We start from the raw sequence: 24,826 nt of genomic DNA on the forward strand, positions 1-24,826 counted from the left end.
TATGAATCTCGCTGCACTATAGTAAGGCGCATTATTGATTTAAAAAAATATCCCATGTAAGATTTGTCCATTTGTAAGATACCTCCTCATGTAATGTTAAATCGTGTACACGAGTGTGATATAAATCATTTGATCACAATTTGTGGGTTTTTTTTTCATTCGTTAATTAGTTGATTACAAACACCTGTAGATCCTGTTTAGAAAAAGCAAACAAGAGTGGAGACAGGCCTCTGTAAAAGGCTGGTAATTCACAGCATGCATGAGACATTAACATCAGGCTGTGGGATTGGTACATTTTCTGGTTCCCTTGAATACCGTGGATGGGGGATTATCGTATAAATACGCGCGTCTGAAGCAAACTCTCCGTTGTGCTCTCTGATTGCACCGTGTGACCCTTAGTGAGAGGTGGACGGCGCTGCTGGGAAAGCTGCTGGTCGTTTTTACTCCGGCTGCTGCCTGAGATTGAAGCTTCTCAATAACCATGAGCCGTCCTCCGAGTCCGACTCCAGCACGATGGTTTAAGGCGCTGCGCAGGTAAAAAAAAAAAAAAAAAAAAAAAAAAAAAGGTGAAAAGACCTTTGTTTTGGCCTACTTGCGAGAAATTGAGACTTATTATTGCAAATGACCTTAGATTAGATACAGCTGTTCTGGGTGGCTCAGCTTAAGCGTCCAGCTTTGTTAGTTTTATGTGCATCACCTGACTGTCTGCACTGCAGTTATTCGGATTTTCAATATATGCCGGTGGGAGGCTCTTGCTGAGCGGGTGCACAAGCTTAATTTCACACTGGTTCATTCGGAAAGGCCAGCGGTAGAGATTTATTGACTGACACAGACATGAGTCGAAAAGTAAAGGCGTGCTCTGCTTGTCAGAGACATGGGCGGCTAACATGCAGAAGGTGTGTGTGTGTGTGTGTGTGTGTGTGTGTGTGTGTGTGTGTGTGTGTGTGTGTGTGTGTGTGTGCGCGTGCGCCTTGTGAAGTTAAAACTAGCGTACTGTTACAGGACCAGGCTCGGGGACCCCTGTCTGAAGACGTATCCTCTGGAAAGCGTGGATCTCCTGAGGAGGGCTAGAGTCGCCTTTCAAGCTGGACGTACCCTGAAGGAGAACTTCAGACTGGCTCAGCTGGAGGCTGTGGTGCAGATGCTGGAGGAACACGAGTGTGACTTTGTGGATGCACTTGGAAGGGACCTCCATAAGGTCAGGGCTGAAGCGGTCTCCCTGCAGGGTTGTTGTTGTTTTTAATAGTGAGAACTGATGGTAGAGTCAAATGTTTTTTCTTTGACTTCATATTCGTTTACTCTGTTTTTAACCAGCCTCGGTTTGAAACGGTTGTGTCTGAACTGATCCTGGTCAAGAATGAGGCTCTATATGCTATTAACAACTTAAAGAAGTGGATGCAGCCACAGAAAGTGGAAAGGAACCTGGTAAGACTGTTGTTTAAATCATCTTGATAATGTTACTGGGATTAATCATGACCTTTTTCGAGAGAACATTCCACGTACTGCTACAAAGAAATGTATTGTGCTGAGCCCTGCAAAGCAGATTAAAACAGAAGTTGCATTGCCCCTTTCTAAAGGAATAAAATGAGCTCATGTGTATTTTCTCTTTGTGTCATGATGAACCTTACCAGCTTTTTACTTGTGCTGTTTCACTTGTAATGTAATTTGTTCGGTCTGTGTAGTCCACCACGCTGGACGACTGTCTGGTGATCAGTGAACCGCTGGGAGTGGTGCTTATCATTGGGACCTGGTGTAGTCCTGTACAAATGTGCCTTGTGCCACTGGTCGGGGCCATTGCAGCAGGTGCAGCCAGTATTATTTCATCATTTAGTTCTCCTGTACTCAGGCTAACTGACAGCAACTGATGTTTTATTTTCCATTTGTGCAGGAAACTGTGCAATCATCAGCCCCTCTGAGTCTACTGTGCACACAACAGAGCTTCTCCATCGTCTAATTCCCTCCTACTTGGATAATGTGAGTAAGCTAGCATAAAGGGACTGATTTTTCCCTGCAAGAACTTGCAGTAAAATATCAAAGGCAATACTTCCCCCCCCCCCCCCCCTTTTTTGTTCTGAAGCTGATTAGACTGCACACTATGAATTTTTTACTTCACTCTCTTTAACATAAGAATAACTGACTTTGGTTGCTACAGTGAGAGTGAAACACTTCATAGTTTTAGCTTCCAGAATAATTTGACTCCTTTGTAAGAATCTGTTTGAGCAGGTACCCTTTTATTGACCTGTAATCAAATGAGCTTTCATTTGGTGAGATTACACTTTGAGATACTTAAATCTGGCATTTCAGAATTGAGCACTTTGTCATCCATGACTGAATATCTGACTCACCAGTGATATTGCTTTTTTATTTTTTTGTGTGCTTTTAGTTTAGTTTAATTATAAGAGATGCTTGTTTGAAGAGGGGGAACAAAAGGAATTCTCATACAAAACTCTTGTTTTCCTCAAGGAATGCTTCCATGCGATTCTTGCAGGCTTGAGTGACTTGCCTGAAGTGATTGAGCTCAAATTTGATCATGTTTTCTTTACAGGTAATTTTTATTAGTCATCCTTTAATTTTTTTTAAAAAAAGAAGTGTTCTTTGAATTGTTCACTGTTTAAGCTTGGCTGTCACTCTGCAGGAAACAAAGAGGACGGAAGCAAAATTGCTCTGGCTGCCGCCCGCACACTCACACCCGTCACCTTGATTCTGGGAGGGAAGAACCCATGTTACGTGGACCAGCACTGTGACATTTTCACCACTGTGCAGCGCATTGCTTGGGCACGTTTTCATAATGCTGGACAGAGTTTGGTGGCTCCTGACTACATTTTATGCCACACAGATGTCAAAGCTCGGCTGGTGCAGGCCCTCAAGTGCTGCCTGATGGAGTTTTATGGCTCTAATCCCCAAGAGTCACGTAGCTTTGGCCGGATAGTCAATCTAGAGATCTTTAACCGTACTAGAGGGATCTTATGGAGATCTGGCAAGGTGGCTGTGGGTGGGCATGTGATAGAAGCAGAGAAATATATTGGTATGAAAAGCTGAATTCCTTGACACATATTGCACTTAATAGATTGCTTTAACATGGCTGTAATTTTATTTTATATTTTTTTAAATCTGAAGCCCCAACAGTTTTGACAGATGTGGCTGAATCAGACCCCGTCATGCAAAAGGAGATCTTTGGTCCAGTTCTTCCTATTTTGACTGTAAACAATGTGGATGAGGCTATTAGTTTTATCAATAAGCAAGAAAAGCCCCTCTGTGTGTATGCATATTCCACCAACGGCAAGGTAGGTCTACGAGGCAAATTGAACAGGGGGGGAAACTGAAGCCAGAATTCATTGTAGGATTTATTCTGATCATGTGGTGGCTTTTCTGACACTGCAGGTAATTTCAAGATTCATGAGTGAGACCTGCAGTGGAAGCTTCTGCTCTAATGATTGCATCCTGCAGAGTGTGATGGTGGCTCTACCTTTTGGTGGAGTAGGTAAGTCTAAGCTGCAGTAGTAGTATGGATGGTGGGACAGTCTGTAAGTGATCTGCCAGTCTGACCAACTAACCCCCCCTCCCCCCCCTCTTTGAAGGTGCCAGTGGAATGGGTTCTTTCCATGGCCGCTACAGCTTTGATACATTTTCTCACAAGAAATCCTGTCTGCTACGAAGCGCACGGTTTGAATGTGTGACCTACCTGCGCTATCCACCCTTCGAGGACCGCAATCTGTCTCTAATGACATGGGCCAGCAGCCTTTCCCAGAAAAGCCAGGGCTGGTGCCAGATTATGTGACTGTGTGGGAGGGTAATGACAGCCATGCTGGAATTAAACAAACTGCCACTTTTGTTATGAGCAGGCCATGGAAGACAGAAGCGCATTATTATAGAATCAACAAGAATGGATTTCTATGGACAAAATTGTTAACTGTATATTAACTTGTCTAAATGTATGTTTGAAACTTATAGGACACAAATATTTTGGATGTACACTGTTTATTGTGACCTGTGATTTTTACATGTGGGGAAAATGCATTAAAATAAAAATATATGTATTGTATTTATAGTTTGAATAAAGTATATGCATCTCAAAAGGTAATGCTTTTTATTTTAATCTTCACGTGAGACTGGTCATTCTGGCCTCTTGTAGATTTTCTCTTCACTGCCCTCTTTCATAGATGCATATCTGGCGACTGTGAACAGGTAGTCACTTAACCTGAGTGGGAGGGAAAGGATATTTGTCAGCTACGTAGTAGAAATATTTATTTTTTTAATAAAAAAAGGTACAACACTGACCTGTTCAAGAACTTGGCAACATCTGGATCTGCCTCACCTGATCGCACAATTGGAGCAACGCTATGGGGAGGGGAACAAACAACTACAGATTACTTTGTCATTCAGGACGACCTTACATAGATCATACTAAAACTAACCTGCGCTCTGCTCGCCGACAGACTGTCCGAGCTAAGTGCAAAGCTGCGCTGCTCTTCCCACCAGACTGTGGGGGGGGGGGGGGAAACAGTATATATTAGTGCAACAGGGACACGCAAACATTTGTTAAAAACGTGCGCAGCTTACTGGTAAAATGAAGCTGGTTAAAGGAGGGAGTTCTTCTGTAAACTGATCAATCCAGGTCTCCAAGTCCACAATTGGCTGTGCAATAAATTTTGTTCTCTCTTGCAAAAACAGAATAGTGTGATCACATGTGACACAATAAATAAAAACAGACTTGATTAGCCAAAGCTATCATACTTATATGGCTTTCTCTTGCAGATGATCGAGGGGTAGCAATGTTGGAGCCCACATCTTGTAAAACGCACTGGATCTGTGGTGACAAAAGCAAAATGATGACAAACCTTCTCTCTGAATTTATGGTGTAGGAACTGAAAGAAGTTAAGAAATGCAGTATGACAAAATCAAACCTTGTCCAATTGATGAGTGAATGTATGACGTTTATCAAGGCAAAACTCTCTTGCCAGCCTGTAAAAGTTAAGAATGTAACTTTAGACAAGGCATGTCATAAAAAAAATGCTGAAATGACATGCCATATTTGAATTGTAGAAATGTTACCCTATAGCTGATGACAGCTCGTCTGTATTCCCCAAGGCTTCAAAAATGTGATCTTCTTTTGGCCTTCTTTCTCCTGTAAATGTGCTTGAGAAACCTAAGAAGGAATCAAGACAAAGTTTTTTAAAATATTGCTTATTCCAAAAGTACAGTGCGGTAGTGTTGTCTGAGTTACAATGATAAATAACCTTTGTCTCCTGTTTTGGTGTATATTTTGGGCACCCTGTTGTCCTCACCAGTGGCATAACTGTTTTGAAAAAGAAGGATATTAAAGGAAAGGTGTTTAAGTATTTTTATATATTCACCAAACACTATATTAGGTACATCTTGCTTTAATCGGTTTGGTCCCCTCTCCTGTCTTCAGAACCTTAATTCTATGTGGCATAGATACAACAAGGTGCTGGAAACACTCCTCAGAGATTTTGATCTATATTAACATCACACAATGATGCAGATTTGTCAGCTGCCACCACAACCACATCTTAAAGGTGCTCTACTGGATTGAAATCTGGTGACTGCAGAGTGCATTTAAGTACAGTGAACTCATTGTTATGTTCAACAAACTAGTTTGAGATTATTTGAGTGGTATGGCACATCAACTTATCCTGCTGGAAGAGGATTGGTACACTTTGGTCATAAAGGGATGTCATTGTCAACAACAATACAGTACCTAACAAAGTGACCATTGAGTTTAATTCTGTTGTATTTTTAGGAACGATCTGTATGGCAGATGCCAACCAGCAGTTGCTAGTTACACAGACAGTTACACGAACAACACGAACAGAAGCACAACACTGTGCACACAAACGCTGACACAGGACTGTACAGTATAGCTACCTTCTGACTGAAAACAGGGTAAACAACGGTCTCTTTGCCCGATACTCGCTAATGAACCTGCATGTCCCTGGAACGCCGCGAAGGAGAGAATGTCTGAAAACAAACGATGTCATTTTTAGCTACAACACAGTATCGACAGCAGCAAGGGTAAACGACAGAATTGCCCTTTTTGTCCATCCGTGGTGTCCGTAGTTCATAGGCGTTTCCATTTCATCGCATGATTGGCCAACTCACCCGGTGGTGGCAGAGTTCTGAATGCTGATTGGCCAGACGAAAATATGCTCGACCAGCTGAAGGGGAGTTGATTGGACACAGGAAATCCTCGCTCGTCCCTCGTCCCGTGTGTCAGGTCACGGTTTAACACTCTCAGATACTCGTGAAGAGAATGTAGTGTTGCTCCATGATTTTTTTAAATCACCAAATTAATTTGTAAAGTTATTAACAGTCATTAATGTTCGCGTAAAGGACGGTGCTGTGGAACTAAGCTGTCTACGGCTTCTTGCCTGTTCAGCGGATTAACATTAGCTAAGCTAGCTTTTATTAATGCTGTCAGTGAAAAGTTGAACTGAAGCAATTGAGTTACGTAGATTTGGGCATATTTTGTGCTCTATTCTGGAAGCTTTTACAGAAATGCAAGTGACGGACCTTTACGTGTCAGCTCCTGGAAAGGCGATCCTACACGGAGAGCATGCAGTCGTTCACGGAAAGGTAAGCTCTGAAGTGATACCATAATGACATTTAATGCACCAGTCAGCATCTTAGCAAAAATATGACTAATTAAGATTTATCAAACAACCGGTCCAATTGCAAAAGTGTCATTTTATATTTTAATATTTACCCCGTTATCATAAAGCTACAGCATGTCTTTGATGAAAAGGTTAATAACCAAAAATAAAAAAAGAGGAGATTTTATTTATTTATCTCTTTAACATTTTGCTTGTTCTAATGTTGCTTCATGGCAGGTGGCTCTTGCTGTGAGCTTAAACTTGAGGACATATTTGCGATTGAAAGCCGATACTTTTGGCAAGGTTTGCATCAACCTGCCCAATATCGACACATTCCTCAGCTGGGACCTTTCACAACTGAAGCAGCTTGTTACTTATGGTAAGGTGCATCAGAGGTGCTCCTGCAAATTCTGTTTTTATGATATTGCGCGCAGTTCAAGCATCCTACAGTGAAATTTTAGTACTGATACCAATTTTGGCCTAATGTTGGTGGTACAGCAGTATATCCACTGTAACACCAGTCTGTGTCTAAATGGGAGACAAAGGTGTTTAGTGTGGAAAAAGTAGGAAAAAAGTGCAACTCATTTACTGTATTTCCCATAATTATTTGAGAATCATTGACAGTACTATAAACTCACCACCATCCAAAGTGATTACATTTACGAGCTTCTGGGTGAGAAATATTTATTGAGTTTTTTTGCAGCTGTAAATTTCCATTTACTGTCTTTTTATAATGTCAGCCTTTGGATGTGCCAACTAATGACAGTCTTAATTAACAGGTTTTTAAGTAATTTGCTAGATTAAACTATATGCTTTGGTTTTGTACAGTTACAGATCAAAGTGCATTGGTGTGATATACCTTTTAATTGATGTTATTAGGTAAGAGGGATGAGGTGCAATGCCTGGATGCTGAACTTGTGAGGAGACTGCGGGAATTTATTGGCGTAAGCAATGGAAGCTTGGATACTTGCAGCATGGCCAACTTATCCTTCCTTTACCTCTACCTGTCGCTGTTTGGATCAGGGTGAGAGAGAGGACTTCTTCTCATCATTTGCACATCTGTAGCCATTTTTGTCACAGAGGCATCAACAAATTGCAGGTGTATATATGAAAATGTTCTCTCTATGCACATAGGAAAGTAATAACTCGTGCCTTTTTAAAAACCTGTAGTCAATCACTCACTGAACTCTTTAAAAAAATATCGGTACTTCATTCTGAGACAGAGCGTTACAGTGTAAAATTTAACATTATTTTAGAAGGAACATTTTGTGCTGAGTAACAGGAAATCTGTTATCATGACTCTTGTGTACTTTTCTAGGAGTAGTGGGGGTTAAAGGTCATTTGTCTAAAGCAGTCAAAGTCTTTGATGTTTAGTAAGTACAGGATAGTAATTATGTTATATTTCTGTTATAACATCTGAAAAAAGATGAAGTTTCATTTCTATATTAACTCACAGGTTACACAAGTGTTAAAGGCAAACTCTCAAAAGTAAACACTCAAAAGAGAAGTCCAGTAAAAATGATGAAAGACTGCAGCTGTAAACTCATTGCCCAGAGGTGGTGCAACTGAAAATGGCTGCAGCTATTACTTTCCCCACCTACTGGTGATTCAGACAGTGTGCAGACAAATAATGACAAATGACAAAATGACTCTGTCTTGTTTAAACTCTACAGTCTTTCTGTGTGTGTGCGTGCGTGCGTGTGTGTGTGTTTGTGAGTGTGTGCATGAGAGTGCGTCAGGGAGGGCTATTTATTGTGTGTACCATTGTATTCTGTGGCGTATAATAGTGGGGTTTCTTGCATTTCAGATTTTATTGTTTGCTCAGTGATAACTCTGTTTATATTTAGATGTCCCTATTAAAATGATATACACATTACAGTAGATTGTATTAGTTTTGGTTTTGTGCCCACTTGCAATAAATGTAGTTTTAAGTTCAATTTCCAAACATCTAAGTTACCAGTGAAGTAGATTAGGTTCAGGGAAAAGTTTCTCTTCTTTAAAATGAAGATGTTAAAGGTATTGGTTGGATGTTAGTATTAACTGCTTCGGCAGCTGTTAACAGAAAAGATGCTGAGGAGCATTAAGCTGCAGATTGTTGGGAGGTTTAATCGGCGTTGACAAGGCGGTGGCATGTCTGAGAGAGGTGATGGGTTGTGACAGGATCCCCGCTAATGAGCGTCTGGCACTGAGCCAGTCTGTGCCCTAGTGCCTGTATGCATTTTCCTCTAAAGAGAAAGAAGAGCTGGACATTTAGTTTACAGTATTCACCTCTGCCCAAAAGCAGCGTCCCTGACAGGCATTGACAGAAGTGTCAAGTTTCTGTTGAATGTAGTAGTGTACATGTGTGCTGTAAGAGTCACATGACTGTACAGAAGGCAATATCCCATATTATGTACTTTACTTAATGAAGTATTCTCTATATATTAAAAATGACTGATAGCTGATTGTAAATGAGAAGTAATCAGTAGGATTTTTAAATCTACAGTGATGCTCACAGGTTGTGTTCATTCTAATTTTGGGGATACAGTTGCAAATTTCTATTATCTGCAACTATTTTTTTACCGTTTCAGTGCATATGCAGTCAAAAGTCATACATATACACAATTTAAATTCTATAAAAGCAGTTTCTGTATTTGTTTTCTCAGTGAGCTGCCCAGTTTGACGCTGACTGTGTGGTCAGAGCTGCCTACTGGAGCAGGACTCGGGTCAAGTGCCGCCTACTCTGTGTGTTTAGCTGCAGCTCTGCTTTGCGCAAGTGGAGCCATCCCCCCTCCTCTCAAAGAGTGGGAACACACTGCCAGGTAATGTTCAGGCCTCCATCTCCATCACGAGCTCTGTATGCGGTAGCTGTCAGCTGCCGTTTTGTATAGGCGTCACGGCAGGGCTGCAAAAATGGGACAGCAAGCGTAAAATTTTAAATTACACATCACACAATGGAAATGGTGTCACACAGGCTTTTGGTTTGAAGTTGAAGGTGAGGCCTTAAATTCTAACATTCAACTTGTTAAAAAGAAAAATTAATGGATGGGTTTGGTCAGCACCACAACACAACTTGTATTGCAGTTCACAATACAAAAGATATTGCATTTTACACCAGTACTTTTAACATTTTCTGGCTAAATTTCCAGATTTTATAACAACTGCCTCTTTTTTTTTTTAAAAACTGTCTCGTATATAATCGTTTTAGGATTTTGACACTTCTTCCTTTTATTTTGGTATGACTGGTGTCAGGTGGTGTCAGGAGGAACTGGAGCTAATCAACAGTTGGGCTTTCCAAGGGGAGATGATCATCCACGGTAATCCTTCAGGAGTGGACAATGCTGTAGGAACGTGGGGTGAGGCATTAAAATGTGTAGCTTGTTACACCTTCCTTCATTTTTGTACCGCACTCTTTCATGTACTCATCAGAGTTTTGCACCATCATTGTTCATTGTTATCTGATTATTGTGATTTTAATGATTCATCTTTGGTTTACGTAGGCGGCATGCTCAGATTCTTGGCTGGAAAGATAATACCGCTGAGCAGGTACTAAAGAAGGATTAGATTTTGTTTAAAGGGTCAATTAACAAACTCATTGTCTGGACAAAATTAATACGTCAGTAAAGCACCAGAATAATACGTCTGAATGAACCCTCTGATCTGTCTGTTTTACTTCCAGGGTGCCGTTATTAAGAATCCTCCTCACTAACACCAAAGTACCACGAAGCACCAAGGTACTTGTTGCCGGGGTGAAGGACAAAATTAACAAGGTACTAAATGGTTTCTTCCTCCCCCGTGTGTTACTTGCCGACACTGTAATTAATATAATAGGCGGTGCTTTTGCTTGGCAGATACTCCTGCGTGTGGTGTTGAGTGCCTTCATAAAATATTAAAATTAAACTCTTAGCCGGCACCCCTGTGCGCTGTTGCCTTGGTGACACCAGCAGGTGTGCAGATTTCTGTCTGAGACAGAGAATTCGGCCTGAATGGTGTTGTGACAGTGTTGTGATCAAGCTAGAGCACAAGTCAAACCTGCCATCCCAGAATCTGTATTTGTATGCAGCTTATCCATCAGAAAACAGCCATTAAAAAAAATATGTGTGTACAGATGTTATTGTATTGCACGAGTGATGTTGGAAAAGTTCATCTCTTTGGGTTTTGTGTTCCCCTCCTGTAGTTTCCATCCATCATGGTACCTGTTCTTGACTCGGTTGATGCCATTTCCTGCACTTGTGAAAAGGTCCTCTCAGAGATGACCTGCGAGCCCATCACAGGAGAGCATTACAATATTCTAGAGGTACAAATATTAGTTGATTTTGTGAAGCAGTTTGCGTTATAAACATGTCATTAAATGTCAGTGTTACTTCTTTTTGAAAGTCTGCTGCAGCTAAAATAAATAATGTAATAGATGTATTGTGGAGTACTGTACAAGTCTTGAGCCACCCCTCATTTCTTTATATTTGGTTTCCACTTTATTTATTTATTTATTTATTTATTTATTTAAGCGGTCTCCAGCAATCTAAGGAGCTTGGACTTCTTTAAGTTTCTTGAAGACGTTTCACCTCTCATTCGGGAAGCTTCTTCAGTTCTGAGAGCAACTGGTGGAGAGTACCAGATTTTTAAGCCCTATTGGGAGCATCACTAAGAGGGTCATGGACCCCCTTGTGATCCTCTGCCTTATCACACGAGCCAAGGTGTGAAACATCTTCAAGAAACTTAAAGAAGTTCAGATGCTTTTCTTTCCAAGCTCCTTAGAGTATGATGACCTGGATGACTGACAAACTTCACAGACATACGGACTCCAGCAATATTTCTCCAGGCTTTCTGAAGTTCTTGAAATAAGTTTTTCTTTGGACATTGGCTGCTTTTTCAGTCATTTCAGTTCAGTCCCTGTACCTGATCATTTTCCCAGAAGTGTTTTTTGTTTGTTAAGCTACTTAACACTAACCTATGAATCATTTAAACATAAAAAGGCACCTAACTCAAGGGATAAACTAGTTTTGTCTACACATAATAGACAACTTAGCAAAGAAACAATTATAAATTATATCTTTAGGCACTTTGTTACTGGCAACTTCTCACAAAACATGTATTCCGATTTCTTTAGTTGAATTAGTACTGCAGACATAAAATAGTATTTTTGTACCAACAAAGTGTTTTCAAAAGAACTATTAGCTGAAAACTTGTCATATCTTGGGGCAGTGTGTGTGTCCTTAAAAATTTGAGGAAAGTTGGAGGGCAAAAGAAGGAAAAAAAAAAAGATCCACCATGCAATACCATCTGGAAAGCATCTGATTGGTAACAGCATCACAATGATCCCAAACACACTGCCAGTGCAGTAAAAGCATACCTGGATAGAAAAACACATCAGTAGAGCATTATCAGTCATGGATTGGCCTCCTCAGTGCCCGGACCGCCACGTTATTGAAGCAGTGTGGGAGCATTTTGGCAGGGAACAGAACAAAAGGCAGCCAACATCCAAAGAAGAGCTTTGAATGTCCTTCAAGAAGCCCCAAGAACTTTTTCTGAAGACTACTTATAGAAAAGACAAGAAAGCTTGCCTTAGAGAGTTTAGGCTGTGTTGAAGAATAAAGGTGGTTATACCAAGCATTGACTTTCAAGCTTGTTAGAATCATTCACTTTGTTTTGGTCTTAAATATTGTATTTTCATGTATGTTTGCACATTTCAGTAAATCTCTCCACCTATTTCTCAAAATGTTAAGAATGAGGGGCGACACGAGACTTTTGCACAGTACTGTATAATGTATAGTACCTAAGAAATATACTGTATACTTGAGACAAAGCTGACTTTGATCTTTGAGGTGATCAGAGAAGGGGTGCTAGTTGTGCAAAGTTATCACTTTGTTTTCCAAAATAACTTCCTGGCTAAAGTCAAGACCATGTTAGACCACATTAGCAGGTTAGCCGAATAGTATTTACACTCCGGCATGATACAGTTGCTAGCTACGCAAGTGTAGGCTAGCTGTCTAACCTAGTTAGACAAAAGTTAGTGCACATTAGCTAGTGTTGTTAACTGTTGTAGCATAGTGCTGTTTTGAAAATGTCTAAACCACACAGCTGATTTTCTCCCTGTAGCATGTATGAATTAACCAACAGCTGTGTGATACCCTTTAAAGGAACTCATTGATATCAACCAGCACCATCTGAATGTGATGGGGGTGGGGCACCCTGCCCTGGACAGACTTTGCCAGGTCACACTGGCCAAAGGGCTCCACAGCAAGCTAACAGGTGCAGGGGGAGGAGGCTGTGGCATCACGCTTCTGAGACCAGGTGCTTTTTATTGTGCATTTTTAAATGATTATGTGAAGAGTAATTTATTTTAAAGGAATGTACTTTATCTGCTGTTATAAGTACCTTTGCAGTTTAGATGACTTGCATAATTCAAATTAATCATTCATTTTTTCCACATCCTTCAGCTGATTGGTCTTCAGTCTTGTAATGAATTAATTTTGATGAGGAATGTTTGAAGAGCTAAACTGTCAGGCTCCTGCTGACAGCAAGTTTGTTTTTGTTTTTTTTCCCCTCAAATTCTCCCTCACTCTCATATTAACGATTTGAGTGGCAGAAAATGATGAGCAGGCTGTGCAAGAAAACGTCTTTGGTATGCAAGTATTACTGTGCAATTGGTTCTAAGAAAACTTTGTATCATCCTCTCTTTGACAAAGCAAACAAGCAGGGAACCTGCAAGTTCAGCCTTTGTTTATGCCTGCAGCCTGTAACATACCGAATTTTAACAAGTCTTAACCACACCAAATAGATTTCCAAAGGCTTTTTTATTTGTTTTCTTAGCAAATGTTTCTGACTGAGGGAATTTCCAAGTGTTTCATATCTGTCTAGTCTACATGCTCTCAGAGGGTTTTATAGCGCAGCTCTTTAAGTTAAGGAAGCGAGGATTAAGTTATTTTATCTTTGTGTTTTAAAGCTGCTCTTGAATGCGAAGCTTTACATTTTCATCTGAGTCTGTGTGGTTACTGTGAGTATTACTATGCAGCTGCATCCTTACTGTTGAGATGATGTCAAGCCCTGTTTTGGACCATTTCCTTTGCAAAAAGCAGCAGATGTTTGGTACAGTCTCACAGAGCACACAAGTCTGCCTCAGCTTATTAACTGAAGTGACTTACTTTTATCCCTGTCTTGACCTTGTCTTATATTACCTGTTATAACTGGCTTGTTTTATAGAAACCAACTCCCTGATGGCCCAGAGTACAGTGCAGGAGTTGAAAGACTGTGGCTTTGACTGCTGGGAAACAAGCATTGGTGGGCCAGGTGTCCAGCAGCATTCGGCCATTTCTGTTAAGGAGGAAATTCTGGAGATTTTAAATTACTACTAAGATTCACCCGTGGCAGTGTCTGCGAAGGAGGACAGATGTAATAGTGGGCTTTTTATTATCTCAAGACCTGCGGTATACTGAACTAATAAAGGAGGCCGAATGGACCAAGGAGCATTTCAATCTGGGCAGGGTGGGGTGGGATGGGGCGGGATGGGGCGGTCTAATCTCTCTTAAATCTGTGACGATTGAACTATGTTGTGTTTTGGGTAACACTTCTTATTCAGTGAAAATGTACTCACGGTTTACGAGCCTGTGCACTGACATCTAAGTCCAGTAGGTGGCATCAGAGTTGCACAAATGCTTCTTTATGGAAGGAGAGTTGCAGAAGACGGCACTCATAAAATTGACTGACATGGAAGTGAAACACTGGCAGGATTAAGTTATATTTTCTTCCAAATGCTTAAAGCAGTAGGGGTCAGTATATTTTAGTACATTAAAAGATCACCAATCCTGAAATAATACTCCTCTAATACAATGTTGTGATGACGATGAGACATTATTTAACAAGAACAAAGTCAAACTCAACAGATTTCACTCTCATGAAATATTTAAAAATGATGCAAATCATTTAAAAACCTCTGAATCCCATCATGCACTGCTGCATTGCTCTGAAATTTTGGTGTGCTAAAATGTATTCTAATTATGCTAAAACCAAAGAATTTGATGTGATTTCAGTTGTTTCCTTGTTGAGAGCGTCTATAATTTCTCCAGCACTTTGGTAAAATGTCACTATTTTATGGTCTGTTAGTTTTTGCAGTGAAAGGCTAACCGGCTGTGTTGTTTTGCTAATACAGAATGGGGAAAGAGGGAAAGCAGGAGTGTGTGACTTTCTCTGGAGCCTCTGGATTAGCGCTACTATAATGTGAATCAATGACGAGTGTCCTTCTGAGTCACGCGTTTGTGCTGACATGCAAACACACACACACACACACACACACACACACACACACACACACACACACACACACACACACACAAAAACCAGCTTTCCCAAATTCTTCTCCACCTAATCGCTCCCTTGAAAGCATTACAGAGTTTTCTGCAAATGTCGCAGATGGAGAAGACGGATCTGTTTAGAATTTCACTGATTTGGGGAAAAGGTCATTGGGGGATTCAGTTGAGTTTGAATATCTATTTCATTTTCTGCTTTTTTTTGTAAATGTCACAAAGATTGAGTAGTACAAATCTGGCACCGTGCGTGAATATACGGCATTTGTCACCCTCCCTCCTTTTTCTGCCTGGCGCCCCCTCTGTCCTCTTGAATTGTGTCATCTTTGTCAGGGCAGCCCCCCGTCAGCGTGCCGCACAGTTGCCCCTAACCCCTGCTGGAATTTAATTACCACTGCGCTTTTCAATTGAAATGGCATTGACGAGGAGGGGAGGGGGAAAAGAGCGAGACAACGGAGCCAGTTTTATTTGAAGCCCCTCTCTTTCTTTTCTGTCTCATTCTCTTTCGCTCCTTTTAGCCCTGCGAGGCACAGATGGTATTTTTTTTATATCAGTGTCAGCGCCTGCTTCTTTCTGCTCTGATGAATAGAATCTAAGGAGCAGGCCTAAGATGATTTCAGATAACAGAGGGAGTGAGGAAGGGGGTCAAGGATAGAGGGAGAATGTCAAAATTAGAGAGATACAGTGGAAAAAACGTGCGCTGTCCCCGCAGCGAGGAGCGAGATGTACAAACCATTTAACATTTAACATTTTGAGGGGTTTTAGGGAGTTTTGTCTGTGTGGATCAATGTGATACAATCTGGGATGAATAATTCATTCTGTCCAAGCAGGAGGAATAAAATGCTAAATGTGAATTTGCTGAGTGGTCATGCACACTGTGGCACATTCCCTCTGGTCCCCGGTCAACTGGTGAAATGCTTGTCAGGAGCCATTAAGTTTGAATACAGAATTAGACCTGACTGACAAGATATCATGTTGATGTCTACTGGTTTCGCCAATGGGGATCTAGTGTATGACTTCCCACAGCGAACGTCTGCATTTGCATCTATAGGCTTTTGGATCACAGTTTGTTATTGGGTTGTTATTATGGGAAACGTCTTGTACTGATTGAATTATATGTCTTCATATCTTTAAAAGAGGATGTGGAATTGGCACACAGCAGGAAATATCTGCGCAACCCTCCTCTGCCCAGCATTCAAATGAACACAATGACAGAGGCAGAATCAACATCATGATGATCCTCTCTGTCACGATGAGCTGCATGACCCTCCTGGGGGTGTTTGCCCTTTTACTAAGTCGAGGTCGGTGGCCGGTGTTCTCAGCAGGGGTCCGATTAAGGCAGCATGGTGCGGGAGGGCCGTCGAAGATCTCGAAGGATTCAGGTTTACATTCACCAATATGTCAAGAAGTGCTTTTAGTTCTTACTCTTTGATTAAATGATTAACTTTTTCAAAAAGCATGATGAACAACTAAGACAGTTTTTTCATTATTGATAAAGTAACCCAGTGCATAATTAAAAACACTTTGTTGCTACAGTGTTAATCGGTCTGCTATGCCTTAGTGTGAGTGTGCTCACTTTGAGTCTGGTCTGCTTGTGCTTTGTGACAGTTTTAGCATTTAATCATCATCCAGTGGTTGTGACTTGAGTAGACAAACCAGAGTTACTCATTTTTTTTAGGATTTGCAAATACTTCTGTCCTGTGAACGCTCGGTGGTGGAGGAAGTTTTGGTTTGTTTATTAAAATTATCTTCAGGGGTCTGAAGGATGGAAATTATTCTACTCAACCAAACAAAAAACAAATAAATGTGAGGCTAAAATTATTTTTTTTAATCCATACATGATTTAAGTGTAGTTTGGTTGCCTTCTCCTTCAAGGTTATCTCCTTGTGTAACACTGCTAGCTTTCTTATGTTTAGAGGACTCCCTGGAAATCCCATTGTGCCTTTTTGACTTCATCATGGGCTTCAAACTTGTGCAAAGAGCAAACATCCTTCTCATACCCAAGCTTCATGCCAAGGATAATCAGTGGTGACGAGAGCTTGTGGCTCTCAGCTATGACCCAGAGACCAAATAGCGGTTTTCAGAGGAACTGTCCAGTTTGCTAGCCTGAAGGTGGTATATCGGGTCAGGAGCATGCTTGTAATTTTCTTCAACCTTAACAGGGTTGTGCACCTTGAATTCATCACCCAGGGCCATACTGTCATCACTGAGTCCTACTGTAATGTCCCGAGGCTTCTGAGGGAGAACATTGAGCACAAAAGACCTAAACTGTGTTGTATGCCATCATGTGCCAGTCAGGCATTTATGGCCAAACCACCTTGCTTACTCGCCAGATTTGTCCTCCATCACAAAATAAAATTGGACACACAAGTGGTCAAGAAGCAGCGCAAATGGAGAAGGAGCAGTGCAACATTTTATAAAAATGTTATTGGTGGCATAACATTTTTATATCAGGTAGGTTTTTTTGTGTTTTTTGTTTTTATTTTGGTGCTACAGCTAAAACTTTTTAATCACACCCCATCTGCACACCAGTGCTTTATGTTAGCATGCTAACACGGTCATGCTAATTCTAATGTTTACAATATTCACCATCATAGTTTAGCATGCTAAAAAATGGTAGTCAGTGTTAATCGCAGCTAAAATTTCACTGAATGGAAAGTTAAAGTAAGTATCTGCTCTAAGGTATTGAAATTCAATATTTTTAACTGACACTAAAACTCTGGAAACCTTTAATATCTGTTAAAAATTTAAATTATTTATAGTTTTAACCTCCTGGACCTGGTGTCCACATATGTGGATATCACATTTTGGGTTGTCTAGACGAAAATACAAAATTTTGCTCTACAAGAGCTTGATATCCACTTACAAGGACATTATATTGCCACTGTTCTATCAAAATTTAAAACGAATGTCCTCATATGTGGATCTTATTTTTCTCAGAAATAAAAATCAGGTAAAAAAACAAAATGAAACAAAACTGGTAATTCTTTGTTTTTACATTCATCCAGCCCAAATGGCAAAGAGAAATTTAAAAATGCATGAAAAAGTTTGGGTCTTAGGAAGTTAAATTATACTACAGTCTGGAAGCCTTAATTTTGCTGCAACATTTGGATGGTAGCGTCAGAATTTGGGGTAAACAACATGAAAGCATGTGTCCATGATTTCATGGGATGTTGTCTTGGCACACCGTGTCCCCTTATTATCAGTAGTGCATCATTTAAACATCACAAACTACCTGCATGTTGTTGCTCTCTTAATGACCACAGTGTACCCATCTTCTGATGACTGCTTCCACCAGGATAACTCACTATGACGCAAAGCTCAGATCATCTCAAACTTTTTTTTTTTAACATGACAGTGAGTTCACTGTGCTCAAATGACCTCTACAGTCACCAGATCTCAATCCAATAGTGCACCTTTGGGATGTGGTGGATGTGGCAACCACTAAATTTGCAGCAACTCTGTGATGCTTTCATGCCTAATTATCAGTTCTGAAAGCAACAGGGGGTCCAACCTGGTGTTATTAAGGTGTAACTAATCGGCCGTCTGAGGAGTAAATATTGCATTATGTTGAGATTTTAGCCTGTAATGGAAGAACTGTAGAGAGGAGGAACACTAAGTTAGCATATAGGCCTGTTTTGAAACAGAGTCAATATAAAGCTAAAGCTATGCATGTCACTGTAAATCCTACATGTGTTTGTGCAAATGAATCACATTAAAACAGTTTTTATAATAAAACAAATAGCAGTGTTTTCATCCACAGATTTCATTTTTGGGCATTTGGAATCCATAGTTACAAAATACTATTTTTAAAAAACATGGTGATATAATATATGTATATATCATGTGTATACACACACAGACACACATATATTCCCCAACCTCCAGACTTGTAATCCCCTTTTAAACTGGCCTTAACACAGACAGTAATATTTCAAAAGAGGTTTCCACCTGGAGGATCTGTTTGGTCTAGAACGAGGCTTCTTTCATGCCTATGAAATGGCTCCACAGCTACAGACCAGCTTGAGCTGTTTTACTGTGAACATCTGAAGCACATGACGCAAAGCAGCTCCAGTCCACGTCTCAGTTTCCATCATGGAATTGTATCATGTTGTAGTATTGATCCTGTAATTGATCCTGTGAAGTCGAGGGCACCTGTACATACTCTGTCATCCCTCAGTGCCAGGAGCGCTCTTGTTTAATTGCAGGCTAAGGCGCTGGTTTTTCATGTTGCCTTTGAAAAGCCTCATTGATTTTTATACCACCCTTCATCCTTGCTGTGCTCCGTTTTAAGAGCAAATCCCTGGTGTCGAAGTTGCCGTGAATGTAAAAGTATGAAATCTGTCAGCGCTTTTCACAAGGCTTCCAGGTGTTATCCAGACACGTTAACACTCGTGTTTAAAAAAAGAGTTGGCTTTCTTTCTTTTTTCTTTTTCTTTTTTTTACAATTTTAAACAGAAGAAGGAAGAATAGAAGCTGTGTTACATGCTACTCTGGCTCATATGGGGCCAGATGAATGTGAGCTTGTGAGACTTGTAAGGTCAAGGTTTGTAACTTTGCGCTTGTTTCTGTTGCTTGAATTAAAAGAAAAAAGTCACACCCAAGTGAAGATATGTTGAATTAGCTTAATTATTTTTACTTCTTTGATGAGAGTGCATGTAGGGCTGTTGCACCAGAAAAGCATTCTACTTTAAGAGTTCATTGCATTAATTCATGAAATAATCTGAATCCAATAATCCAAACAGGAATGGGTTTTTTGTCAGGCTTTTAACTGCGGCTTAGATACTGGCACAGAAATATATTCAGTACATGAGGGTCTATATAGAACAAAAACATCCTAAATGAAATTTGATTTGCATTAATTTGAGAAGCAGCTTATCTAACATTCATACTTTGAACTTGCTTTGAATTCGAAATAGGTTCTCATCATTTCCCTGGGATTGCAGCCAATTTATTGGATTCGGGGTTTTTTTTCCTCAGAGGCTCAGGGAGGCGGATGATCTCAAAATGTTATCACATGACACCATGTGATTGATGGACCATTAAAACGTCAGCCAGATGTACTTAAAACCACAGCTTTTAGGTTGATAAATCATGGCACAAATGGATACATAAAGCTGTTAGAAACAAATATTCCCATCTAGAGCTATCTGCAGTCAGATGGTAATGGATGTTCTATCTGATGGTTTGTCTGTCTCTCTGTATGTTTCTTTCTTCGCATTTTCCCTCTCGCCATGTATCTCTGGACTGCTGCAGTCATGTAATTACAATGGGCCAGGTAGGAGTGTTCATATTTCATCTGCTGCATTCACGATAACATCTAATAATCCGAAAGCGTTGCAAAATTGGTATCTCGTTGCTCATGCATTATGAATGAGTCACTGATTGCTTTTTTGCATAGATTAGCAATCATTTCACAGAAATCTTTCTTATAAAAATGTGCCAGGAGGGTTCTATCGCTTTTTCTGAAGAGTTGAGTTGCCACATCCCGCTCCTTTTTTAAGATCAGGTGATACCACTTCTCCCCCTTGCCCCACTGCTTCTTCTCTTGCTCTCTGATTTATTTCTCTATGCATATCATCATGGGGGGGATAAGTGTAATTTTCAGCCCACTTTGCAACTGATTGCTCACTTAGTGAATATATTCAGCATCTGCAGTGTCATTGTGTTTGGAGCCAAGTGGCTAAGTACCAATGAGATTCTTTGGCATCAAAGTAAACATTTGCAGACTCTAAGAAGTAAGAAGCAACTCTTCAGAGCTCAGATTGTGTGCCCTAAAAATGGATTTCTGTGACTTTTGGTTGTACTCACTTGTGACCACAAACTGGCATCGCACATTTTGGGTTGTAAGGTCTAGTGGTTAGGAAAATAGGCTGAGAACCACATCCCAGTGCAAAGTCCCAGGTAAGGTTTACATAGTACTTTTGTTTCCTGTCAGGCAAATAACCTGTTCCACAGTCACAATGATCTGCGTCATCCAGTGAAATGTCAAGTCATATTTATTTCACAGAGCACTTAAAGAGAGTGTTAGAACCAAGATGAAAAATGTCACACTTCTTAAAAAAAACTGCATGAAATTATTTCAATACATAAATGCAGTTTGAATTAAAACTGAATTTGTTCTTGTTGCAAACTGAATTACGACAAGAGTGCCAACAGTGTGAGTCTGTGGTGAGGTGTACCATGTATGGATGCCTGAGCTCATAACCTCTGGCCTTTGCCCCCTTCCCCCAGATGGGCAGACTCTCAGCCAAGGCCCTGTGGACATTGGTGCCCTCTGCTTGACAGCCCGTCACTGTGCTATAGTGGTGATTTTTTTTCTGCAGGAGATGGTGTCTGATTGGGAGCAGTGTGTGAATAGCCCTGTCACACTCGATAAGCCAGCAAGACGACCTGTGACGGGGACATATGGCATGTTTGACAGGGAGAGAGGGTGCGAATCGCACTGAATGATAAAATGGTGTTTTTCCCCCTTCGGCAATGTCATGCTTTCAGGCAAGCGTGTGGACCATCGCTCACTCAAGCGACTGACTCCAGCCTCCTTGTGACATCTCCTTCAAGGTCCTGAGTTTCTCTGCCTTGCGCCTGGCACTGCAAGCCTTTGCTGCTCGCAGCTGCTCGGTTAGCTTGTCGATGTGGGAAACATAATTGGATATCAGTTTAGTTTAGCGATGCACACTGGGAAATTCATCTTAAGAGCCTGTTCGTCAGTGCTCCTCTTAAAGCTCTCTGGCAGTGCAGCCCTTCATCTTGTCGCTTCTCAGCCTGTCACACGCCTCACACTGTTGATTAATACACACCGGTCTCATCAGACGACTCTAATTGATGGGTTCAGCCTCCTCAGGACCCTGATTTATTTAAAGGGCCATGAACACCGAAGAAAGAGAACGGAGGAAGGAGACAAGCAGGGTTGGATTTAAGTGTGTCGGGGAAATTATTGAGTTGAACTGCACGCCTCTCATCCTTACTGTCAGCCGGGTCTTGACTTCAGCTGTTGCAGCCTCAACGTCTATCCTGTCAAGTGTCACATTGTCAGTGTTTGTGGCCGTGACAGACAGCCCAGGTGTCACACTCAGGCTTCAGTGCACCATCAGGGACCTCTGCTCTGGTCCCCAGTGGCTCACAGTCAGAGAGACAGCACAGTCCAATAACCCCTCTCAAACCCAGCATGCCTTGCTCCCTGGGGAGTCCCCTGTGGAGTTTACTCTCTGTCCATTGGGCCAGAACTTAGAAATTCTGCCAATGGACACATAATCCTGCTTTCACTCTGAATGCTAATTATAACACTCCAACTGCTACAGTGCTACTTCTGCCTTTATAGTGACTTTTTCTTCTGCCTTTTTCCCTCTAAGAATTAGGGCACGTTCCTAAATTCATTGGCTGCTGCTGAACAGGGGACAGAAGGTTGGTATAAGCTGATCTTATCTTATAATGAGGATAATTTGGAAGAGAACTCTAATTGCGATTCAATCTCAGTGGGTGAACTTGTTTAAAGCCTTTACACAGATCAACATTTTATATTAACATATTGTGAACGCGGTAAGAACTGCAAAGAGCCCATAGAAAACATCACCACTGGTACTCTGCAAAACTCCAGTATCTAACAGTTTATTGACAAAATAGGATGTAAAGATTATGTAAATATGGGATTTATATTGCTTGGAGGACATAAATAGGACTCAAAATGAATGTTAATGTGACTGCGGGTCTAGTAAATGTGTAATTCTAACAAGTTCACTATATCGACTTGAGAGGTGATAATATGCCAGTGTTGTGCTCACAGCCCATTTCTATAAATATAAGTAGTTGGTAGGTTCAGGCATTAAATTTGCCACAAGGTTTATTGAAAAGTACCTGATGCCAATTAGTGACATATTTTAAAAGACAAGCAACTTTTTAAAATATATATATACAGTCAAAACTTTCATTTTGTAACTTGAGCTTTGATGAAAACCTGATTTCTGTCTTTAGGTATGCTGTGCTCTTGAATGGGAGCCTTTAGTTATTTGTTTTTCCAGCACATGCCGCAGATTGACTTGGGATTTAGAGAATTTGAAGGCCAATCAACATTTTTTAAAATCCCCAGAACAACTTCTGAACATTTTTATTTTATTTTTTTAACAGTTTGGCAGGATGCATTATTCTGCTGAAAGAGGACACTGCCTTCAGATTTGTTCTCCACCCAGTGTTTAGGTAGGCAGTATGTCAAAATAATATGCATATAAATGCAGGGACTCAAGGTTTCTGAGTCAAACATTGCCAAGAGCTTGCCTTCTTTCCATAGTTTCTCCTGCTGCCATCTCCCTGAGCTAAATGACCCACATACACACATGGCTATAAAGAAAAAAAAGGTGATTCATCAGACCAAGCCAACTTCTTCTATTACTCTGTGGTTTAGTTCTGATGCTAACTTGCCCATCATTTCCACTTTATGTGGCAGATAGTTGTCGTCATGGGCACTATTGTGGTTTGGAGATATGTAGCCCCATACTCAGTAGCTTAGTTCACTGTGTGCTCTGACACTTTCCCATCTTAGCCTGTGTTTTTCTCCACAGTTCTAAAACATTTGATAGGTAACTTCTGGATATTGGGAAGACGTGACCTGCTGTTTTAGAGGTAATAACTCTGACATTGTCAAAGTTGCTCAAACCCTTTTGCTTCCCCACTTTAATTGATCTTTTTCTGCTTTCAGTTTATTGGCTTCAGGAACAAACTGTTTACTTGCTTACAAGGTAATCAATGTTATTTACTTCATGTTTCAGTGATTTTTATATTGGTTTCAATCAGAAGGTAAATGGCCCAGTTTATAAGGTAGTTTAAATTATTGCTTCCTCGGTGTGCTGCTGCAATAAAATGCTGCTTGCCCAGACTGGATCTTTGACCTTTTGTATAGAATTTTATGAATCATTTCATTCTGTTAAACATTTTGTGTGAAATTATGTTATAATTAATGCTTAAATTCTTCATTCTTCTTCTTCTTCTTCTTCTTCTTTTTATTGTTTTTGTGAGGTCACAGCGTCCACCAGTCACCGAAAAACAATACATTCATTATCCTATTCTTCACCATGTTTTTCTCTCAGGTATGTTGTTACTGCATTGGCAGTGTGTTTGGGATCTTTGTCATGTTGAAAAATAAAGCTACTGCCAATCAGATGCTTTTCAGATTATATTGCATAGTGGATCAAAATCTGTCTGTACTTTTCTTCATTCATAATTCCTTAAATTATGACAAGATCAACACCGCTGACTGAAATGCAGCTCCAAACGTGACAGAGCCTCCACTGTGTTTTATAGACGACTGCAGACACTCACTGTTACACCTCTCTCCTGTTTGAAATGCTTCAGCCTCTGTTTCCCTAACAGTAAATGGATCAACTGCAGGGTCAGCTTCATTAATGACATGACTTTTAGACACTGTTCACCTGGTGTAGATAGTTTTTTTTCTTCTTCTATTGTCCAGCCGAAATATGCCAAGCTCTTTGTTAACCTCATTTTACGTGCAAAAATATTATTTTATGTCTGTCAAACTGTGTTATCTTTGGCAGTTTTCATTGATTCAACTAAAGAAATGGAAACAAATTATATATTTTGAAATAGCCTGCTTGTAACAAAATATCTAAAGATACAATTCAAACTTAGTTCTTTGTTAAATTGTAACAAACACCAATTTTTCTCTTGAGTTAGGTGCCTTTTTAAAAATATATAATTTGAGGATTCACAGGTCAGATTTGGTGGCTTTACAAAAAACCCTTTCTGCAAAAATTGTCAGTTAGAAGGACTGGAGTGAAAATATGTGAAACAAACCTGGAGACCACAATTACCAGAAAGTCTGCCCCCTTGAAAGCAGAACATAAAGGAATGGTGGCCTTTGCGATTTACCGTATAAGAGAAAGCAGTCATGATTTTGGCCACGGATATCACTAGCTGTTGTTGCAT

The 24,826-nt window shown here is 40.4% G+C and overlaps 3 protein-coding genes across 4 annotated transcripts; 2 read left to right on the top strand and 1 right to left on the bottom strand.

Moving 5' to 3' along the window:
* Positions 1-201: 201 nt before the first annotated feature.
* Positions 202-4,076, top strand: aldh3b4 (aldehyde dehydrogenase 3 family, member B4). 2 transcript variants are annotated; one of them, XM_004544541.5, is made up of 10 exons: positions 202-534; positions 1,003-1,198; positions 1,315-1,425; positions 1,683-1,803; positions 1,889-1,974; positions 2,464-2,545; positions 2,636-3,025; positions 3,118-3,284; positions 3,382-3,481; positions 3,579-4,076. In XM_004544541.5, the coding sequence occupies exons 1-10, from the start codon at positions 482-484 to the stop codon at positions 3,776-3,778; spliced, it is 1,506 nt and encodes a 501-aa protein (XP_004544598.1). In that variant the 5' UTR covers positions 202-481; the 3' UTR covers positions 3,779-4,076. The 2 variants fall into 2 exon arrangements, with proteins under 2 accessions (XP_004544598.1, XP_076746948.1); XM_076890833.1 differs by lacking the exon at positions 202-534 and adding an exon at positions 732-896.
* On the bottom strand, positions 3,962-6,063 carry mmab (metabolism of cobalamin associated B). The gene is made up of 9 exons (XM_004544540.2): positions 5,887-6,063; positions 5,238-5,296; positions 5,053-5,146; positions 4,905-4,962; positions 4,735-4,807; positions 4,561-4,658; positions 4,416-4,480; positions 4,279-4,338; positions 3,962-4,198 (listed from the first exon to the last, which is right to left on the bottom strand). Exons 1-9 carry the CDS (start codon positions 5,997-5,999, stop codon positions 4,114-4,116), a joined length of 705 nt encoding a protein of 234 aa, XP_004544597.2. The 5' UTR covers positions 6,000-6,063; the 3' UTR covers positions 3,962-4,113.
* Positions 6,064-6,205: 142 nt separating this feature from the next.
* mvk (mevalonate kinase) lies at positions 6,206-18,632 on the top strand. The gene is made up of 10 exons (XM_004544542.3): positions 6,206-6,594; positions 6,849-6,990; positions 7,491-7,635; positions 9,257-9,412; positions 9,843-9,946; positions 10,091-10,136; positions 10,270-10,360; positions 10,768-10,887; positions 12,728-12,881; positions 13,791-18,632. Exons 1-10 carry the CDS (start codon positions 6,517-6,519, stop codon positions 13,940-13,942), a joined length of 1,188 nt encoding a protein of 395 aa, XP_004544599.1. The 5' UTR covers positions 6,206-6,516; the 3' UTR covers positions 13,943-18,632.
* The last annotated feature ends 6,194 nt before the right edge of the window (positions 18,633-24,826 follow it).

Source organism: Maylandia zebra, linkage group LG12 (assembly GCF_041146795.1).
Source record: "Maylandia zebra isolate NMK-2024a linkage group LG12, Mzebra_GT3a, whole genome shotgun sequence".
In the NCBI taxonomy this organism is placed as follows: domain Eukaryota; kingdom Metazoa; phylum Chordata; class Actinopteri; order Cichliformes; family Cichlidae; genus Maylandia; species Maylandia zebra.

What these genes read in the sequence shown, in the direction of transcription:
- aldh3b4 (XM_076890833.1), top strand. Translation starts at nt 835, where the DNA reads ATGAGTCGAAAAGTAAAGGCGTGCTCTGCTTGTCAGAGACATGGGCGG. An exon ending in TGATCATGTTTTCTTTACAG is followed by an intron (nt 2,546 to 2,635) that starts GTAATTTTTATT and finishes GTCACTCTGCAG; the next exon opens with GAAACAAAGAGGACGGAAGC. An exon ending in CATATTCCACCAACGGCAAG is followed by an intron (nt 3,285 to 3,381) that starts GTAGGTCTACGA and finishes CTGACACTGCAG; the next exon opens with GTAATTTCAAGATTCATGAG.
- mmab (XM_004544540.2), bottom strand. Translation starts at nt 5,999, where the DNA reads ATGACATCGTTTGTTTTCAGACATTCTCTCCTTCGCGGCGTTCCAGGG. An exon ending in GAGCTGTCATCAGCTATAGG is followed by an intron (nt 4,963 to 5,052) that starts GTAACATTTCTA and finishes TAACTTTTACAG; the next exon opens with GCTGGCAAGAGAGTTTTGCC. An exon ending in TGCAAGAGAAAGCCATATAA is followed by an intron (nt 4,659 to 4,734) that starts GTATGATAGCTT and finishes TGTTTTTGCAAG; the next exon opens with AGAGAACAAAATTTATTGCA.
- mvk (XM_004544542.3), top strand. Translation starts at nt 6,517, where the DNA reads ATGCAAGTGACGGACCTTTACGTGTCAGCTCCTGGAAAGGCGATCCTA. An exon ending in ATGCAGTCGTTCACGGAAAG is followed by an intron (nt 6,595 to 6,848) that starts GTAAGCTCTGAA and finishes GCTTCATGGCAG; the next exon opens with GTGGCTCTTGCTGTGAGCTT. An exon ending in AAGATAATACCGCTGAGCAG is followed by an intron (nt 10,137 to 10,269) that starts GTACTAAAGAAG and finishes TTTTACTTCCAG; the next exon opens with GGTGCCGTTATTAAGAATCC.